At 37.2% G+C, this 20,917-nt stretch overlaps 1 protein-coding gene across 1 annotated transcript in view; it reads right to left on the reverse strand.

Annotated features, from left to right (window-relative positions):
* Window positions 1-683: 683 nt before the first annotated feature.
* LOC139688360 (uncharacterized) overlaps window positions 684-20,917 on the reverse strand; it is a 616,376-nt gene continuing 596,142 nt past the window's right edge. Inside the window, exon 3 of the mRNA XM_071585894.1 lies at window positions 684-3,081. Coding sequence (XP_071441995.1) covers window positions 3,013-3,081 — 69 coding nt within the window. The 3' untranslated portion in view covers window positions 684-3,012. The remainder of the gene's footprint in view (window positions 3,082-20,917) is intronic.

The raw sequence follows: 20,917 nt of genomic DNA on the forward strand, positions 1-20,917 counted from the left end.
TTTAGGGATAGTTCACGAACTAGGCATTCACTTTATACTATTGTGCAGCAAGACATTTAATGATGGAGTGGAATTGAGGATTATTTCATGAAATATTAAGAGTGCAATACCCCTAGCATTACTTAATGGTACATCAAAGGGAAGGAATAGTTGATATGCTGTTTATTGCAAATTATTTACAAGGAACTTTAGTGAGCTTATCAATTGGCGAATGAAAGAGGAATCACAAACCCCTTGTCTGTAATTACAAGTGTATCTCTGAAGACAACAATAGGCACCTGCTCTCATGTTTCAATAGGACAAATTAATACTGACAGTAGCAGTCCTAATAGATGTACTGAGCTTACATGGAATGTATTAATCTAATACTGTTAAATATGTTGACAATCAAGCACTATTGAATGAATAATATTTTGGATAAAACATATGTGTATTTTTGATATTAACCTAAATTTCTGAAAGAGAACTCCATCATTAGTAGCACATTTGCAAATAACAATCAAGCACATTAAGGAGCTTTTCCCAGGCAAAATCTTACTAGGATACTACATACTATTTTAATCCGGGATTGGATTCTTTGCACCTTTTCCAAGAAAGTCTTAAAAATTGATATTTTTTTACAAATATTTCTCCAATACTCTGGCATCTCCCTTCCATGAATAAATAACACATTTCATTGTAGCTTAGTTTATAACAGTGTTTCTCTAATTATATTTTAGAAAAAATGTACATGATTTATTTCCCTGACACAAACATTTGAAAGCTTCATAGTTCAATGAAGATAACCACACCAACTACAATTTTGATTGACAGGCACTTTTTAGTAGCATAAGATAAAGGGTACATTTGGTTTTCTTCACTTAAGCAAGTTTCCAGAAAAGTCATGAAAGTTACAATAAGGAGTGCCTTATAAATTCATAGCCATCAAGTGTATCACCAAAATTATGCATACGAATATTAACTACACAACAATGTTACTTTTATCAAGGAAAATATTGTCGTTAATACACTGAGTTGCTAAGATTTTTGTGGACCCTAAGTATCACCTTCTATGGTTTATGCAATTTTAACTTTGTCTTTTGCTGTGTATAAAAAAAAATCAGCTTCCTAACATACCTCAATCACACATTATTCACAAAGCACCAAATAAAACATTCATGACACTTCTCATACATTATAAGGAAGTGGTGTAAATTATTTTATGCCTCTTTACATCCATTTATGTAAAAGCTAAAATACTCATGTGCCCCACAGACCAGGAGACTTTGCATCATTTCATAGAATTATGGCTCTTTGGAAAAAAAATCATGCAAACTACATGGCTTTAAATCATGAAGCATTTTCTTATATCTCACTAATGCATAAGAAATAATGATATGACAGTGAAATCACAGTCAAAATCGCAAAGTTATATATATATAATTATATATAAGGTCTAGTATTCATGTCACATTAGTAGATGTTTTTGTATTTAATTTTTTACAATTTTTACAAAATAATTTATTCAAGACATGCTTTTGTTATCAATACATTTTCACAGACATTTTCCACAAGGATTTATATAATATAACATTATATCTATTAACACATCATGCACAATATGCTCCCTCAACAAAATTTCTTAAGAAAACATTTTAACCATCAAAAATCCTTGTACAATAAACAAAAGAGAAAAATGATGAAGGGTTTCTCATTAATTTCAATTAGATAATTTAAACAAATGACAAAGATATAAAGCAGATTCCCTTCACTTTCTGAGACAGAAATAGTCAGCAAATTGATGTATACATATGCTCTTTACAAATTAAAGAAAATGAAAAGGAATGCTGATATGGCTGTTTTCCTCAAGATATTTGCATAGGTATTCCTTAAATTTACACTTAGCTATTTGCTCCAGATTAACATGATCAAATTATCAGCTAAGTCCCTTATTCCGGGGGGATAATTACCTATTTATTTACACCATTCAAATAAACACATCACTTCATCACTTTCTTTTTCCTGACCCTTTTAGTCCCAGCGTTTGCAGTTTTCTTTTAATATTAGAGTGCCAAAGCAAAGTCTTAAATGAAGCATTACATCCGTGTTGTGTGTTCAGCAGATCAATTGAATTAGGTGTAAACAATAAAACCTCAAATGGGAAATGATTACAAATCACTGCACATTTTTTTTGACAATGTAAAATTTTAATCTAGGCACATTTTCTGCTTTTCATTTCTATAATCAGAAATGATAATGACAATGCAATTTTTGGTTGCTTGAAATGTGAGGTCCAGATAAGCATGTCAAAGCATATGTGTGCCTATTATAATCAAAAAATTTTGTCAGAAATTTCATGCACAGTACCAATGAAATAAAACATTTTTCTTGTGCTAAAAGCCTTATCACAATCATTATTAATTCATTATGGATTATAAGTGGCTATTTGGTCAAAATATTACTTTGGATCTTTATATCACATCAAAAGATAGACATATAAATTTATATGAAAGTTATTGTAGTGGAATTGTGATGGGATTAATTACAGGCATGAAGGAACTAATATGATTACACAGGTTATCAGTAGTATGTACAAATGACAACCAGTTTTCCATTTGAAACACTGACACTTACGAAGCTTGTAAACTGGCAAGTGCATACTCAACTGTTCACACATTTCAAAAGACTTCTTAAAAGTGACCGGTGGGCATGCTAATTAATAATGTATGAACCAATGAAGTCTTTTTTTTGAAAGACAAGATGGAAATACATGCTAGTGCTTGAACATTTCATTACAGGGTTTGCTTATCGGTTCACTTGCAGTGTACTCACATTCAACATTCACAGTCACGCTGGCTTATTGAAATCATATTGCAATTGATGAGAAGAGTAAATGTACTTGGCCAATCACCATTTCCATTCATACTCAGCCACAAACTTGCAAACAAGCCCAACCAATCAGCCTTGATAGGTGACAGATGCCTCAGATCTGTACGGTTGGACATTACTGGGACAACCTAGGTCCTCCATGTTTCATTCTTCCTCTGAAGCATCTGCCAGTAACGTAGCTTTGTCACCATACTGCAGGTCTGATGCAATTTTCTGAAAGTAAAAATAAATTTTTATTCTAATGTAGTTGTCATAAGCTGTTATTCAAATACTATCATGAGTATTAACTTATTCTGAATAGTATCAATATGTTAATGAATATTTTTTTCCTTGCTGGCATAATATAATATTTTTAATGATAAGTATGGTTTAGGTTAATATTCCCACGGCAAGGCAATGATTACTACTTGGGGTATCCATTAGTTGAACAGCAATGATTTAGCATTAACTTAACTTGCTAACTGGTTTTTTGAAATTAAAAAAACACATGAAAGGTTAGCATTGTACATCGCATTATTATTACCTATATCATAAAATAATAACAAAGATATATGGACTGCATAATGATCAGTATGACTGCATAAACAGCGAAGACCTTGTTGAGAGTAATTATTAAGAGAATGGTAATAATAATAGGAAAGAATCTGATAGAGGAGCAGTTTGATTTCCTGGAGAGAAATGAATATGAAAGTTGAGACTGGAAAGATAAGTTGTAAAGCGGAATATTATTTGGAAACAAAGAAGCTTAAGAATGTTCTTTTTGGATTCAGAAAAGATATTGCACCATTTTGAGGGAGAAACTGTTGAAAATATTGAGAGGCAAAGAAGTAGACTGCCGAGAAAGAAGAATGATAGCAACAGAAGATATCTGCATCCAAGCAGTGGAGTGGTCAGAGGTGAGACATGGAAACAATAGATCATAGAGGTTTGAAATGGGGACAAGAGTGACTCAAGGAAGTTGTAGTTTGTCTCCAAAACTTTATAGTATTTTTGTCAAGGAAATGATGGTGAATAACTGGAAGGAAAAAAACAGGTTTGGACATTGGCGGGAAAATAACTAAATGCACAAGGTTGATGACATGATCCTGTTTACGGAAAATATGGAAGATCTAAGGAAAATACAGAATTGGACGGAAAAAGTAGAGGAAGAATATAGCTCACAATTAATCTAAAGGAAAAAGGTAATGAAAACTGGGAAGAAAGAAGCAACAAAGATCTATTTTTAAGGAGAAAAATAGTGCAATTCATGGTTCTTTAAATTGCAAAAGTTGCTGGGCATAATATTCATAATTGATAGCAATGCCTTGGGGCTCCTGTGGTTCTTCAGAAGAAAAGTACCATAAAATATCCCTATTACTGAATTTATCCTAAGCTCATGTTCATTTTTTAACTTCCTGTGGCATAAGAAAAAAGTGGGTTTGTGTTCTTGGAAGTTGATTTCACCAGAGGTATTCATATCACCCATCCTGGAGGAAAGCAATAATGTAGGGGTAAGGCAAAATGTATGGGAAAATTAAAAAAAAATGCCTATTATCCAAAGCAAATTCCTTATTCTCTGTTTGAGACAGCAAGAAATGACCATTATATAACAAAACTAAGGCTATTGCCATTGAAATCCTTGACAGTCAACCAATGTACGAGTATTGTGCATTTTCAGCATATCTGTTTAGAGATGACCAGGGCGAGGGTTATTCCAAATGAAAAAGAATACAGATTAAAAATCCATATTCTTCTGTCCTCAGTAATTCTTAGCTCTGTTCATTATATCAATTATAATTCCTTTTCTTGGAAGGAGCCATCTTTCAGTTCTGCCTTCCCTGCATTAAGACACTACCAGTTTCAGTGAGTGTACTATAATAGACATTTTTTCTTTCCTCTTTTAGCTCAGTAAACATGCTGTTAAAAGCAGAATCTTTTATGGCCAAAGTAAGAATTCTGGAAAAAATCAGGATATGATCAATTTTCACTCAAGTGACTTTTAATGCAATTCAAAGTTATTATGCTTACGTATTTTCGGTAATATTTAACAAGATGTTGATGACATTCACTGTTTCTGACAATACTTTAAGGCATATTTTGTGCATATTTGGTAAACTTTGAGACATTCCATTCATATATTAATGTTGTGAAATGGAGTGGGTAGAGGTATGGACAATATATAGCTAAATGCCATGCCTTGTTTTAGGTGGAGAATAGATATTAGATGAGCAATCATCTTGGGCAGCAAGAGGTAGGAGATGGTGGTTGGGTATGCTGTGTTAATTTACTATCTCAATGAAAAATATTTCAAAATGCTCCAAAGCACCCTTGGAGTGCTGAGTGAATCGCTCCTATGTTATTGCTGCATTAGAGGCATGGTTGAAAAAAAAATATATATATATATATATATATATATATATTCAGGGTAGGGGGCCAGTTCCTTTCCCTGTGTCGGTTATGGTTTCCCAGGAAGACCTGGTACCCGAAAAATCACTTTATATATGCACCTTGAGAATACCTAGATAATATCCTGATCCTGGAAGGGTAAAGTTCAAAAATTTTCTTGTCCCAATTTTAAGGTTTGTAAGATTATTGCCACGGCGACTTTGGATTTCTCATGCTGATTACATTTTACCTAATTCAATCTTGGGATTATACTAATATATATATATATATATATATATATATATACATATATATATATATATATATATATATATATATATATATATATATATATATATATATATATATATATATATATATATATATATATAGGCCATGTATGCATTAAGATGCGGAGTTTTTTCTTGGTTCGGATATTCAAATTTATATTGATTTCGTCTATATAAATTGCATCACAGCTCTCATATTCATACTTTTAATATTGGAATCATTCCAGAGAGAGAGTGGTTCATTTTACTATGGAAAGTGTTTTCATTTTACCTAGGTGCAGTAAAAAGATAGCCTAAAAGGGTTATCCAAATTAGTTCTCTTCCATCTCTGAATGTTTCTAGGCAACATCATGTTAGAAAGCCTTTCAAAAGTGCCAATTAATCAGAATAATTTAGAGCAATAACTGCGTAGATTTGGACATATAATTAAAAATATAATTGTGGTGTGTTACCGGCTAGAGTTTTTGCTTCTACCAGAAGGATCCAAATCTGGGCGATGTGTTTAATCACTCCTTCCTAAACACAAGTTGGATGATTTTCTGGATACCAAAACTTTATACAAAATCGGTGGCTATGGAAAACCACCGGCTAAAGATTGATTCTCCCACCCTGACTGTGTGGACTTCACATTCCGTAGGGATTAGCGCGAGGTGAGCTCTTCCCTTGCATATCAAACCAACCTTGGGTTGATCACTGGGATGGCAAATTAAAAATGGAAGTGATGGGCTGAAATTATGTTTTACATCATTCCCAATTGAACCTCTGAGCTTGAGTAACATTTCTTTAAATTTTTGGAGAAACGCCAGACAAAGCTTTCAATTTAAAATGAGGCACAGATTTCGAAAAATCATCAAAAAATCGCCATGGATCTCCGATGCTTGCTTGATCCGAGACTCCAGCATGCCTCTGGCAATATTGCACTCCACAAACAATATTTGCATCATCTGCTTGGTCTTGCTAGTACCACAGGGCTGCTGTCAATAAATGTGACTCGGCATCAAGCTGAAGAGTAAACACCATAAGGTTCCATAATCCGAATTTGATTGAAAGGTAGAGGGAAGTGCCCTCCGTGGGAGAGGGATGGTGGGGAGGAGGAGGAGGAGGAGCTCGTGAGGGGCGTCTCAGGGTCGGACGCTGGCCGGAGTCTTGCGACCTCCCTCGCGGGAAATTGCGAGGCTTAGGATCAACCTCTCGGGTTTATGAAACATCGTCTGAACCCAACGGTCAAGAAATTGGTATAGTATGCCAAAGATGTAATTGGAAATAAACATGGAGGGAACCACTTTCAAGGTAAGAGTTGAGAGGTTCTCTAAACGAAATGAGACTTGTATTCATTTCGTTTAGAGACTTGTATTCATTCCATTTCTTTGACGTCCGTGTTTCTGTTTCAAATGCAATGCAAAGACACGTAATTTCAACAGAATTACGCACACGAATTTGGCTTACTCGCCATAGTTTCCACGAAAATTCGAATCGGTGACCGAAAGGAAGGAATCAGTTGTTTTTATTTTTGTTTTCAGATGTTTCGCGTGGTTGTCTGGAAAATGCACATGATACTGGCGTATTGAAAAATTAGATTGCATGGACAGAACTCTTTATGAGGAAGTTCTAAAATAGGTTAGAAGCACACAGTGGCATGTGTACTATTTAATATATTCAAAATCTTCAAGCAATAAGAAACAAAATCTTTGAATATTAGGCGATGAAACACAAAACGCCAGAAGCAGTTTTTTTTCCTAACAGTTGTAAGAGAATTTTGAAGCATAATTTTAAATGGCAAATTTCAAAATGGTTATTTAAAATCGATTTTTTTATCAGCGAATTTTTTCCTTAGTATCGAGATAAAAGATGGGGGATATCTTTAGATGGGGTAGCTCGAACTTCTGCTTGAACAGTAGATCTGACATCTCTGAAATAAACAAATTCGAGATGTTTTGCATGGTGCATGATTGTTATAATCGTAAATTTTCGGAGCATGGAATTTTTAGGTAGCCTACACAATATTGCAACTGATTATTTGGAAATATTCATGAGTTTTTAAATAATATCAATTAAAGATTCAATTTATGTTGATCAAGAACAAATCTGTACAGTTGATATTACCCAAAATTTGCTTTAAAATAATAGCTTAAGCATATTTCAACGTCATTTGCAATTATTTCATTATTTAGATAAAAATATCTACTACTAAAACAATAGATTGCCATTTGCAGTAACGGCACGATTATCGCCGGAAGATATGAATTTGACAATTAAAAATTCATCAAACGTTCTTCCCGACCAAAGTGGTCACCTTGTTCTCAGCATTTCTACTGTAGTGATTGCAGCGTGTCTATTCTATTTCAAATGGGACTTTCTTATCTTTTAGAATTGCTCCCAAGTTAGTCGCCATAACAATGAAGAGAGTCTTGAGAATTCTCACTGCATCAAAATGAGAGGAAAGCGAAAGAGAGGAAGTCAAAAATTTTCCTGCGTGTCTATGGTGCTGCATCGAGCAGACAGAGGTTGGCTGGAGAGCAAATGAGTGGAGTAGTGAAAAAAGGAAGGGATGGTTATTAAATTTCGAAAGAAAGTTTTGAAACCCTTACGCGGAGAAAACAATCCGCAATTCTTTTAGCTGGAGAAAAGCAAAAGGTTTCGCACTTTTACGGAACTTTCCTTCCCACCAAAGACTTTTAACTTTTGACATTCGTGGGCGGGACTCTAGATGTCCCTTGACACATTTTCGAGAGTGTTTTTTATAGGGATCTGAGATTTTCATTATCGTATTCCCATTTAGATTATTACACGGTTCCATGAGCGCCTTCGTTAAAATGAGAGATTTGGAAGAAATGGAAACCTTGAGATGAAGAGAAATAATATTCCAAGATTACTGAAGATGAAGCCCAAGCCCATCTTATTACTCAATAATAGTTGGAGCCTTATAGACAACTGAGCGCTCATACCAAAGCAACGGTTAAGAGACAATATTCATTACATAAGTTGGCTTCTCTCAGTTCATTCTTGTGACTAGATATCTTAATAAAAATCAACATAGAAGTGAATGTGAAACAGACAGTTCGTTAGGGTTGCACCTTAAGTATTTTTTAATCGAGTGTACACTTACTTTTTCGAATATGTAGTAGGTATTCGAGAGAGAATTACTTCTAATCCAAAAATTCATCCCTACACAACTCTTTAAGTTAAATTTAAATTCCCGTGTGCACCTCTCCATTGAGTTGCACTTATCTGAATTTCTTTGAAAACAAAGATGAATATGTATAGAAACTGCCCTCCCTACCTGTGAGTTAATTTCTAATGCTGTAGGGCTTAACGTCAGGTGAGCCAGGCGTATGAAACTACCCTTCTAATTGTAGTCTAGTTTGGATTTAACATCGAGAAATACCACTTTTTGATTCGAAGTTTCGCATCATTTCATTTGAAAGGAAGCGTTACTATTTAAATTATAAACGTTGAGTAAACATTTGATCTTTTATGCACATGTTTTGTGTATTCTAGGGTTATTTTAGTGCACGACTTTCTTTTTTTTGTAGCGATGACGTAATATCATATGATCAAAGGATGTAGCCAAGCAATGAAAGGGTAAAATTTTGTTCGACTATAATGAAAATAAAATGAGAATGAATAAATTGAAAGGGGATGGGGCACAGGAGAATTGCTAGGGTATAAACAAGGGCCCATTATCCGGTAAGTAACTTCATAAGGCGTAAAAGTAAGATCAAACCTGTGCGAAATAAAAGGGAGGAAGGATAAAAGCACCGGACATTTTATGAGATACGTCACCTTGCTGGGTGTAATGGCGAGAGAAAAATCTGGATACAAGAAGGAAAAAGGCCAAATAAACGTGTAGAGAGAGGGGAGGGGAGTAACATGACTTCAACAGAGTTGGGTACGGGCGAATCAAAGCAATCCTAGGTTGGATGGTTGTGGATGATGAAGTCACTGTATCGACAATGAGTTAGCGACGAAATGGGAAGCAGAGAGCGTGAGGTTGGTGGGGGGGGGAGAGGGGAGGGCACGTACGAGGTGTCCCAGCGTTCCCCCCCCTCCCTTCACGCCATTCTCTCCTCTCCCAGAATCCTTCTCCCCCTCTCCCCACCCACACCGGAGCCCCTACAACTTCCCAGTTACTTAGCCTCTTAATGGCTCACTCCAGAGACGCTTGCTACATTAACGGATCTTTTCCCGCCAACACCTCTCCCTCTTCAGCGCCTTCTCCCCCCATCATCCCGACTCGCTCCCAACCGCCCACACCCCTCTCCTCAAAACCAGCTTACCTCCCCGGAGCACACACCCCCCAACCCCTATAGCCTCCTCCTTTCCAGTCCCCCTCCCTCCGAGTCCTTTATCCGGTAAATGTGGCCTCAAAGGGCTAATGCTGTTCCCTTTTTGCAGCCCTCGCCAGAGGATGGGGAGGGCGCGTGGGGACGGTCGGGGAGGAAGCAGGAGAGAAGTTTCATGGGAGCGGTGGGAGAGTGCAGGCAAAAGAAGAGAATGGGGAAAGCAGAGAAGGAGGCAATGCATGAGACCCTGGGAGAGAGAGAGAGAGAGAGAGAGAGAGAGAGAGAGAGAGAGAGAGAGGGAGAGGAAAGAGGGAGGGAAAGAGAGAGAGAGATATATTGAGAGATTATGTCGCGATGACAAACTGGCTTTTCTACCCTTTTATGTGGTAGCAGAAATAGGAAATGAATTATGGTCAACAGCGACTACCGTTATTGCAGGTTATGAGAAATTTGCCGCGTGCATGCGGTCGCATCAAATTTAAACCAAAGGGGGAACCTAGTGATGAAAAAAACACGGGGCATATCTTTCATTTAAAAAAAATTATGTAACATAAAAACAATTCGTGGGAATGTGATACGCGTGAAGAACTTAAAAGAACATTAGCTTTTGATTAATTCCCGCAGCTTCGATTCGCCCAGTTATTAGGCTCTTTATTTCTCAATTTTCTACTTTATATCACAATTTTATATATCCTGCCTCTTAATGTCTTTAATTTAGTTTTACACAGCCTGTCTGTCATATACGTTTGTTTTTTAGATTTATCTTTGGAGATTCACTTTAATTGATAAACATCAAAAAACATTCAGTGTTTAATACAGATATAATTTGCAAACATTTAAATTTTGAATTAATGGGGTATCGTTTCTAAATCACCGAAGAGCTTTCAAATGCATTCCAGTGTGTATATTACAGAGTTTTCAAAGACAAAGTTAGGAATGAACTCACGCACAAGATAAATATAGTCTCTCTTATGCAAAATAATTCAAAATCTACCCATAATTAGGTTGGTGACTCAACTCGCTAGCCATAATATACAAATAGCAGCTTGCCGAAAATCATAAACTTTTAGTTTGAAAGATTACCACGGTGTCTAGTGAGTGTGGAGGCAGGTCGAATTCTGAAGTGGATGTGACGTATTCTATACGTATAAGCAGACATTAAGTGTATTTTAATGGCGGTTATTACATTTTTCTTCGATTTATATTTGATTTTCGTCACTTCTTTGAGTTTATTTTCTTTCTTATCCTTTTCTCAGTTCATCCAAATCCTAAGAGAAGTTTCTATTATGATTTTGTCACCAATACCCGATTGTTTACAAAAATGATTGTAAGGTTCAGCAGTGTGCAATGGGCCATGCACAATATAGACGGTGTTTTACTCAATTCAGTAATTCTTACTCATTCCATTCCTGTGTCTTTTCCTCTTATCACTTGGCCGAGTAAGAGTTCTAATGCTATTGATCTGCCAAATCCAGTCATTATAGCTGTCTATGAGCACGTAGAGAGGGAATTTGTGATTCTTGACGACATGATGCTGCTGCTTTATAAAGAGCTATCCTCACCCTTAGTAGGCTTGCTGTTCTGTCAAGAGCTATTCAGATCTTATCTTAAGAAAGTATATTCACGGATCTCCATGTCTGAAGTTAAGTTCCAAATTTAAAATATAGAAAAAAAAGTGAATAAGTTGGGCATGGGATAATTACCAAAAATTAATATGTACTTTTGACAACTTTTAATTGATGTATTTCAGATGTCGTTAATTGGACTGCTAAGCCATGCTTTTAACATTGGGGTACTGCGAAGCTTTCAATTCCATTGACACATAATGCACATAGAAAAGGTCAACAGAAAAATTGGCGTAGTATATTAGCTCATGTGGAGGTCATGAACAAGCATGCTACAATGAATACATAATTCAATAAAGATTAAAAACTTGGATTTAAACAATATAAATACATTATTTATGGTCTAACTAAGTTAATTGAGGAAGGCACGACTCACAACTTTGTTATGGAGAAACGTACACGTATATCCTTTATTATTCGATGTTACATTTCATGAACTGCTATTTAAAAAAATATAATGCATGAGAATCACAAAGACATCTTTCAAGTTTGTAATTACAGTTTTGAATGGTATATTTCAGCTGGCTGAAATACCCAAAGAATGCAAAGAATCGAAATCAGCGTATTATGACTATCCATTGGGTCTATACGGGTACCGATTGACTTTTTATATGCATAAATAAATTGCGCAGAGTAAACATCTATCAACAAACAAAAACAACAGATCTGATCTCGATGGTTCGGCTACAGGGTTCGTCCGGAAAATAAGTGTACTGATTTTTTCCCGCCACTCTAGGCGCGCCCAGCACCACTCTGACGGGCTGCGAATGGAGGGGGGTATGTTGGCAAGCGACGCTGAAAAAGGCAGTCAGCTCTGAGCTGTGGTGTAGTGAGGAGCTCTGTTAACGCGAACCTCCACGCTCGACCCACGTCACGGAACGCGATGCTGAAGTTTTTGGAGCAGCGTTATTCCATCAAATTTGCGGTAAAGCTTGGGAAATCGTCTACCGAAACTGTCGGTATGATTAACCAGGCTTACGGGGAGTCAGCCATGTCCAGAAACATGATCTTTCGGTGGCACAAAATGTTCGTGGAGGGCAGAGAAGAGGTCGACGACGAACCACGGCCTGGACGCCCATCAACGACACTCACCGACGAAAATGTGCGAAAAGTTCGCGATGTACTGAACTCTGATCGTCGTCTTAGTGTTTGGATGATAGCAGAGCAGAGTAATGTGCCAAAAACAATAGTGCACGAGATTATTAGGGAGCAATTACAGATGCGAAAAATTTGTGCAAAGTTGGTGCCGAAAGTGCTCAGTGATGATCAAAGACTCAATCGTTTGGAAATCGCGACAAAACTTGCGGATCACTGCAAAAATGATCCACATTTTTTAGAGAACGTTGTTTCGGGTGACGAGACGTGAAGGAACGCAAAGGAACGCGATACGGGACTTTGGACGCCGTCAAAGAGGCCGTGACGACGTGTATTCGAGAGGTTCCCGATGATGCCTTCGCGGGAGCGTTCCAGGAATGGGAACGCCGCTGGAACAAGTGTATCGACTCACAAGGGTCCTATTTTGAGGAATATTAGCTTAAGATATGTAAAAGTGTAATAATTTTTTTTCCTGAGCTCAGTACACTTATTTTCCGGACGAACCCTGTATTATAGTGTGGAATTGAACCCAGGAAGAAACACTAGATAAGACAAGCGCTAATACTCTTTCCTTTTACTTAAGACCCAAATCAACCCATGCAAGACAAATATTAACTAACTTTAAATTTAGGTTTAGCAACGTATTTAGTAAAGTAAAAACAGCAGATTGCTGAATCAAACCAATTGAAGCTGTAATCAAGTGAGAAGTACTTATTTTGAAAAATATTTATAAGTGTTCAACAAAGAGGAGTAAATCTGGAAACAAAAGGTAATATACCGAGAAAAGTTGTCTACTAATTTCCGTGATTAAAAAAGTGCTCCAAGTAACACAAGAAAAAATTATCATACACCTAGTTCAGTGTAATCTCATTTAAAAAATAGAATTTAAGTGGTTTTTCAGACATTATAAAAGCAATTTAGCAATAAGTAATAATAAAAAAATAAGCAACGAACTAAAGACATTTCCTATTAAGAAATTGTCTAAAGAATCCTAAAATGACACTGGAATAAATCAGTGCTTTGAATGCCCGGCTTTGTTAACGAAGTGAGAATTGGCATTCCAGCGTTGTTAATTGCATAAATAAAACTAGAGGCGACCGCAGTATGAATTCAGACATAATAAACTGTAGCTAATTGAGAACGCAACCTCCAATGCCGTATAAACAGGAGAAATTCACTACTTAGGATATGGAAAGCAACTTGAAGCACTAAGACCGTGGAGGGTAATAAAAATGTATTAATAGATACAGATAAAAACAAAGTTTTATCTTGATATAAAAAACTCATATACATTCAACAATATCCACAAAATATTGATACTAAAATACACAAAAGTTAAAAAGGTATGTTTAAAAGATGGGTTATTTGGAATTGCAAGATATATTTTAGATTATGCATTGAATAATTTTTGTAGGAATGCATTTTTCTGTACTATACCATATATAACTTTGCTTGATATGGTAAAACTAAGCAAAAAAAACCTGTTTCTACCAATGCATGAATGTATGGTGCATTTTGAAATTTCAAATACAAATAAATTGCTTTAATATTTTTCTCTTGTGCGACTGGAAATGTAAAATTACCAGTCTAATTATTAAAATGAACCTAAAGTATATATTTCACAAACATTATGGCTGCAAAAGCGTTGGATTTTGTTGTCTTCTATTTACTAATAAAATGTAAATGTGTGAGTGCAATAAAAACAATCTACACGAATACTACTACTCCTTATCATTATCTCACATTTTTTTATAAAAACGGGAGAACTCTCCTCAATTTTCTTCTCTTAAGAGAATCTGTTCATCCATATTTTAAATGCTAAGGGAAAACAAACGAGATGTAAATTGTTCGAAGGAAACAAACATTCATTGAGTTAATTGACGTCAGACCATTACAATTACCATGCTTTTTTTTACGAAACCCTTAAAATTCTGGCAAACATTGATGCCAAATATAACTACTGTAATCTCATGACATTTAGTACCTAGTACTTAAAATCAGAAGCGAGAATCCGCACGACACATTGCACTGACTACCATGCACGTTTAATGTCTAAAAAAAAAGGAACTCCCGCTCGACATGTAGCTCATTTAGTGGAGCAGCGATTAAAAACTGGAAAAAACGACGTGAGTGCATGACATTCGGGAATGGCGGGACGAAAAAAAATCAATTTAACGCTTTGCAAAGAATACAAATTCTCTGATTATATTCCTTCCCGAGGTCTTTCCTCCGCCCGGGCAATATGCGCGCACAAACTAATTCGATATTCCGTGACCGCCATTCTAATCTTCCGACATGCTCTCAGGCACTCAGGCCATGGGTTTTCATGGATTCGGGAGTTTTTTCAAACATCCACCCAACCCTTCAACGAAGGAAAGCACACGGGAGTATGTGGTGCATAAGGGAGGCAAATGAGCCGCTTTTTTGTGAAGAATGTTCACCTCCTCGACTTGACTCAGCCAGGAGAGTCACTATTCTACCATTTTGGATTCAAAGCGACGTGCGGGAGAAAGGGTGAGTGTGTGAAATAAGACATTGCCAAACAATTAAAAGTCAGCTACCGGACAGATATGTACTTTTGATAGTCCCGAGCCTCACAACCACTGAATCAAGGTTTACTTTAGCCCATATCAATCCACGATTACATTTTTATGTACCGAGATCTGTTTTTGGAGCCATAGAAATGGTTTTAAATAATGACAGTTGTCCAGTTTTTTCAATCTCAGAAAACATTTTCGGACTCAGGGTAAATGAATATTGCGAGTTTAAATCAACTTTTATTAACGTTCGTTAGACTCTATTTCCCGTTGATATTTGTAAAAATAATAGAAATTGAAGGCATCGAGACGTGGAGATTAGAAATTTTGTGAAGAATTAAACTTCCGTTGATATTATTTATGAAAACCCATGACGTAGTTTATGCTGTAACGCCTCATGAAGTCAACATTCTCATTTTTATTCATGGCCAATGTTAATTTTTAAACTGGTAAATGGAAATGTAATGTTATTGAGTACTGCAATGCCTTTTCCGGTCAAATTTGAAAAAAACGTGTTGGATGCTCGTTTTGATGTTGCATAAAGATGTGATTATACGCATACTAATTTTCATTAACTTGGTTGGTTAAATAAGAAATTTGATTGTTGAGAAAGAGCTGGATGGTTGAATCATGGTGAGAAAGTTCTGATACTTTCCAAGAATGATTCTAAACAGGGAGAAACTTTCTGTGACTTTCTGGCGAATATTTTCATCAACGTGGGTTATCAATCCGATTGTGAGATATTCTTCCACCTCCCAAATCTTTTCATTCCCCTTAGCCCCTTGTCCTGGCACCTGCTTCTCGAAATTTATTCGTGGCTTGCTTTTTAATCTCTGCTTACTTTAATTATGCACAAATAAATTCCGGAGCTTCTTCAATTCCATTTATTTTAATGCTTCTGCTATCTCGCCGTCAAGTTTTATTGTTTATAAGCAATCCATAGAGACAAAACAGGCCCTTTATATATAAAAAAACTCACTGGTCTATTATTTTTATCCAATAGTTTGTTCTTATTCGTTCAATTATGCCTAAACCTCTTGTACTTTAATAAACATACATGTACTACCCGTTATATCTAAAATAACGGAAGAGAGAATTCAGACTCGTCATTTGGCACCGTCCATAAGGAAAGATAACGCTTATTTTTACTGCTTTTAACATCACTCTCCCTTAATATCCACTGGAGCAATCCCCTCCTCTTTAAAATGATATTTTTTGACATATTTAAGGACTATAGAGTTGCTTTAGACCTCAATTTCTGACCTTTTCATTGACATTTGGATAATTACTATATTAACAATTTTGAGGCTGAAAAAGCATTCTAATTTCCAATAAAGCCTAAATGACGTAGTATGACGCATAATTTAAAAAGAGAAAATGGATTGTTAAAATGCGCACATTTATAATTTCTCCCGTGGAAAGAAGTCAATAAGTTAAAGAACCCTGACAATTGTTTTCCGGGTTTTAATACCTTTTCTACATAACCAATTTCTAGTTGTTGACTGTGCTTTATTGGAACTATCTTCGACTCTTTTCCTCTTGTGTTGTGATGAGTGAAGACTTGGTTGTTAGGAACTTAATTTTTTTAACGTGGACTTTCCGAGCAAATAAGGAAAGAGGAAGGTGATTTAATATCAGAAACTGTCACTCCAGTAAAGGTAACAGAAAAGAGGCAATTAAGTTTCGCATTTAATGTCCACTCCTGCGCAGGCAGTAGGCACGAAATTTCAAATGTACCAAATCAAATCTTCAGACATTCGATGTGGAATAGGAAGAGCTATAAAAATCGATGTTAATCCTAAAAGTTGAACCCGCGGCCTAAATATTCACATCAAAGACATTTGCACGGCAAGGATCCGATCTTAGTTGTGACTCGTGAGAAAACTGTTGAGAGCATTGGTACCATTTTCCCGATTTAACCTTAAATATTTCCACTCCCATTTTTTCCAAGTGCGTTGGCCAATAAAATGTATACTCTCATTCAAAATGCTCTGCATCTTCCCATAAAACATTAAATTCGGAGGGATATCTTCGCTCGGAATAGTAAAACAGGAAAACTACGCTGCCACGCAGGAGTTTAAAGCTTTTAGATCCCGACCGACATGAGAAAAGTATCACAAGCGGAGGAAATAACTTATTTCGCCTCGATCCCTTCTGAAAACTTGGCGAGGGAGAGGAAAAAGAGCGGAGGAATTGTAAGACACGAAGAGTAAGCGAAGAAGATGAGAGTGAGACGGAGAAGTGAGGAGTCGGGAGAGCGGACCGAGAGAGAGGGAGGGAGGGAGAGCCCGAGGCTGATGAAAGGAAGGAAGCATGCCGGAGTTGGGAGAGGAGGAGGAAAAGAAGGGGAGTCGAAAGGAAGAGTCCAAGTTCCATATAATCCACGCCAGTTAATCCTTCTTAAAGGGCTCACTCTTTGAAAAGCCTTCGAGTTCTTTTCCCTCATTCAAATTTCCCCTCCTCCCACCGCTAAAGAAAGTACGAGCCGGCCCTAACCTCGGTCGAAAGGTGGCCCCGATCTGTTGCCGTCCTCTTTAGAGGCGAAAAACGCAGACCGTGTGTGCGGTGGAGGGACCTCCGGGGGGCCCTTAGCTAACCGTAGCTACTACATACGAAATGGTGAGTGATGGATGGAATCGCTCACAAAGGGCCTTTCATTGGGAAAAGGGAAAGAAGGCGATTGGGTACTTTCAAGTTTTATTGGACCGGAAAAGGTTTTGAGGGTGTAAGCGCAGCAATAATTCTGTCTAGCACGAATGGATGCGCAAGAATCAGAGAGAGGGAACCTTAAAAGAAAATAGGGGAGAAATTACTAATGTTGCCTAAAAACCTTTCAAAAGAGCTAACCGAATTGGTATCAACTATACTCGTGAGGCACATATACAGCGGTTAGGATAAAAATAAGGATAATTGTGCAAAATAATGAATCTAGTCGCCTTTTCAAGTAATTCTAATCAATAAATAATTGATATTAGGAATTATGTTGCCTGAAAATGTCTCTCGAGACCATTGGTAGCTTTCATGCCCGTTAAAGATATGGAAATCCGATATCGACAGGAAAATTTGTCAATATACGCACAATTTCACTTTTAAGTGAAAATAAACACCTAATGTGATTAGCAAATAAGTAAGGAAATAAAAAAACAAAATCACCGTCAATTAATTCGATGGAAATTGAATTATTGAGGAACACACTGTCGTAAAAAATGCAATAGGAGACGGATAGCAGCACAAGAAATTAACTTCTGACTGCTTCTCTATTAATCACCAAAAGTCAAGAAGTTAAACAAACCTCAGCAAAACGTTTGAAGACTTTTGGTGGTAGCAGTAAAACCATGATCATATCTTACGCCTCTTTCCTTAAGATCAGAGGCAGTCGCTGAAAAAATAAATTTCTCAATAGTACAGGGGACCAAGAAGCGGGACTTGGTGAAAAGTGAATGAGAGAACACGTCGGATGAATTTCACCACGAAACTCAATGAAACTGAAGCCAGGGCACACTGTATTTATTTCTAGCAACATTAATCTTTGATGAGTATAATGTGTGATATTATTTATTAATTCGTTTTACTTTACAGGTAATCTACCGGTTAAGGTTGGTTTTGGATGGGCACAATTGCCAAATAATTCTCTTGTCCTTCCTATGAAAGACGAAAAACATTTGACTAGAATACATGCCCACGGTTAAATAAAATGGGATAAAAATAAAGCCAAACCCCAAGGCAATAGTAAAAACATGTAATTTCTTCAGGATGTCCGCACTCAGTGCCCATTTTTCGAAGATGAGAAAACTGATTTAGTTTATCAACGGCAAAGTACGTAGAATTTGTTACACGCATTGCTTCGTATCCATTTGAAGGTTGTAAAGCAGTTTATATAAAATAATTCATTTCCTGATCTAACAAATATATTAATCAAATATTTTTGGTAAAATTTACCCTTAAGGGTAAAGTACCCTAAAGGGTAAGGGTATCCTCAACGGTAAAGATTAGTATGGTAAACTTAATTTATATTTTGCATATAGCCAAGGGCAGGAAGTTAAGATTCGTTTTGATTTTGAACAAGAATCTCTCCCAAATTAAGTCCTTTACTTTCACGTTCATTTTTTTTACTTTCAGAAGTTCATCTTTTGCACAACGGCTTCTGCCTGTTTCCATTTCTTTTGTTTTTCAGGATTCATTTAACTACTTTCGCCATGCCAACAAGGTTAACCTGAACTCGTAAACGGGTACAATTAGAGGAAACAACGACAGGGTTTTTGCACGAGTGAATGTAAATGTGGGAGCTCGGTAACGGTGTGGTGGCGGAGGATTCGGGAACTTGGGCAGGGGGGGCAGAAGGTTGGAAGGACGAGGCGAGAGAGACGGGCGAGAAGTGCTCGCTCGCTCTGGTTTCGGGAGCTGGAGAGAGAGAGATGATGGCCCCGAATGGAGAACGGGGAGGAGCGGGAGGTTTAGGGGTGGACAGACTACATTAGCGTGGACCGAGAGCTAAACTGCTCGTTTTTATGTCCTTCAGGCGCGTGCAACCTTTCTACCCATGTCTCCATCCCACTTTCTCCCTCAATCCTCCACTCGTGCCGAATAAAAAAAGGAAGAATCGTCATCTGGAGGTGGAGTATTTTTGCGCTGTGGCTGGACCACTTGGCCACCCCTCTCCCACGACGACGGCCACGCGAGTGTTTGCATTTACTGCGAGCGGACCAAGGGGCGGAGTGCAAGAGGGAGTGGAGGGCGGCTGTAGGGGGGGAAGGGTTTAGAGGAGGGAGGTGGCAACTGTGATAGTATCGACGCAATGACGAAGGGGAGGTGACGTCCTGGACGGGGAGACCAGAAAATGTCGAGAGGGGAGGGCGAAAATATTTGTTCCATAAAAACGATTAATTTCATTTTTAGATTAAAAATTATATTCTGAGGTTTTAAAGAGTCTTTCATGGGCATTGATGATCAACAGAAAAAAATTATCCCTTTCTTTCTTGAAAGGCAAGAATGGATAAATTTTGCTTCACACATTATCTCAACGCCAAATAATACCGAAATAAATTATTGCTGGTATATTATATATATATATATATATATATATATATATATATATATATATATATATATATATATATATATATATATATATATATATATATATTGGGACGGCACAATAGAACACAAATAAAATAGTAATACTTAAAAGGACCCTCACACGGTAATATGTTTAAGCTTTTTGGCATTCTCCGAGGCCTTCTTCAAGTAAGACTGATATGTATGTGTGTGTGTGTATATATATATATATATATATATATATATATATATATATATATATATATATATATATATATCATGCCTCAGCACCGATAAGTATCATATGCACACATTACATTGCAAACGTCTCTCTCGGGTGAATGCGTTTGGAGAGTGCGCATAAGTAATTATTCTTTGAAAGTATTCGCGGTTTGATGCAGGGAAGAGGGGAGGAAGAGGGGTGCGAGGGGGAGTAGTAGGGGGCGAGCGGGAGGGTGCCAAAGGAGGTGAGTTTTCCATCGTCAGAAAGTAACAGCGTTTTCCAAATGACTTGACCGGCGCCCGGGTGAGAAAAACCGTCTCTCCCTTCCCTTCCGCACGCCTTTTCCGGAGTGGAGTGAGTCCGGATTACGGTCAAATACACCACAGTGAGTTTCTTCCACCGTGAGAACCTTTTTCTCGTCGTCATGCACAGTTATTTCCCATCCTCCTTTTAGTCCAATATCCTCACTTCCGAAGGTGCATCTCAGCGAAGGAAGAGGTGTTGTAATGCAGGCCGTCCCACTTCCACCGTTAATCGTAGGGATGCGCTCGCGATACGGCGAGGGGAGGAAAGAGGG

Source organism: Hetaerina americana, unplaced genomic scaffold (assembly GCF_022747635.1).
Source record: "Hetaerina americana unplaced genomic scaffold, ioHetAmer1.1.p SCAF_2, whole genome shotgun sequence".
In the NCBI taxonomy this organism is placed as follows: domain Eukaryota; kingdom Metazoa; phylum Arthropoda; class Insecta; order Odonata; family Calopterygidae; genus Hetaerina; species Hetaerina americana.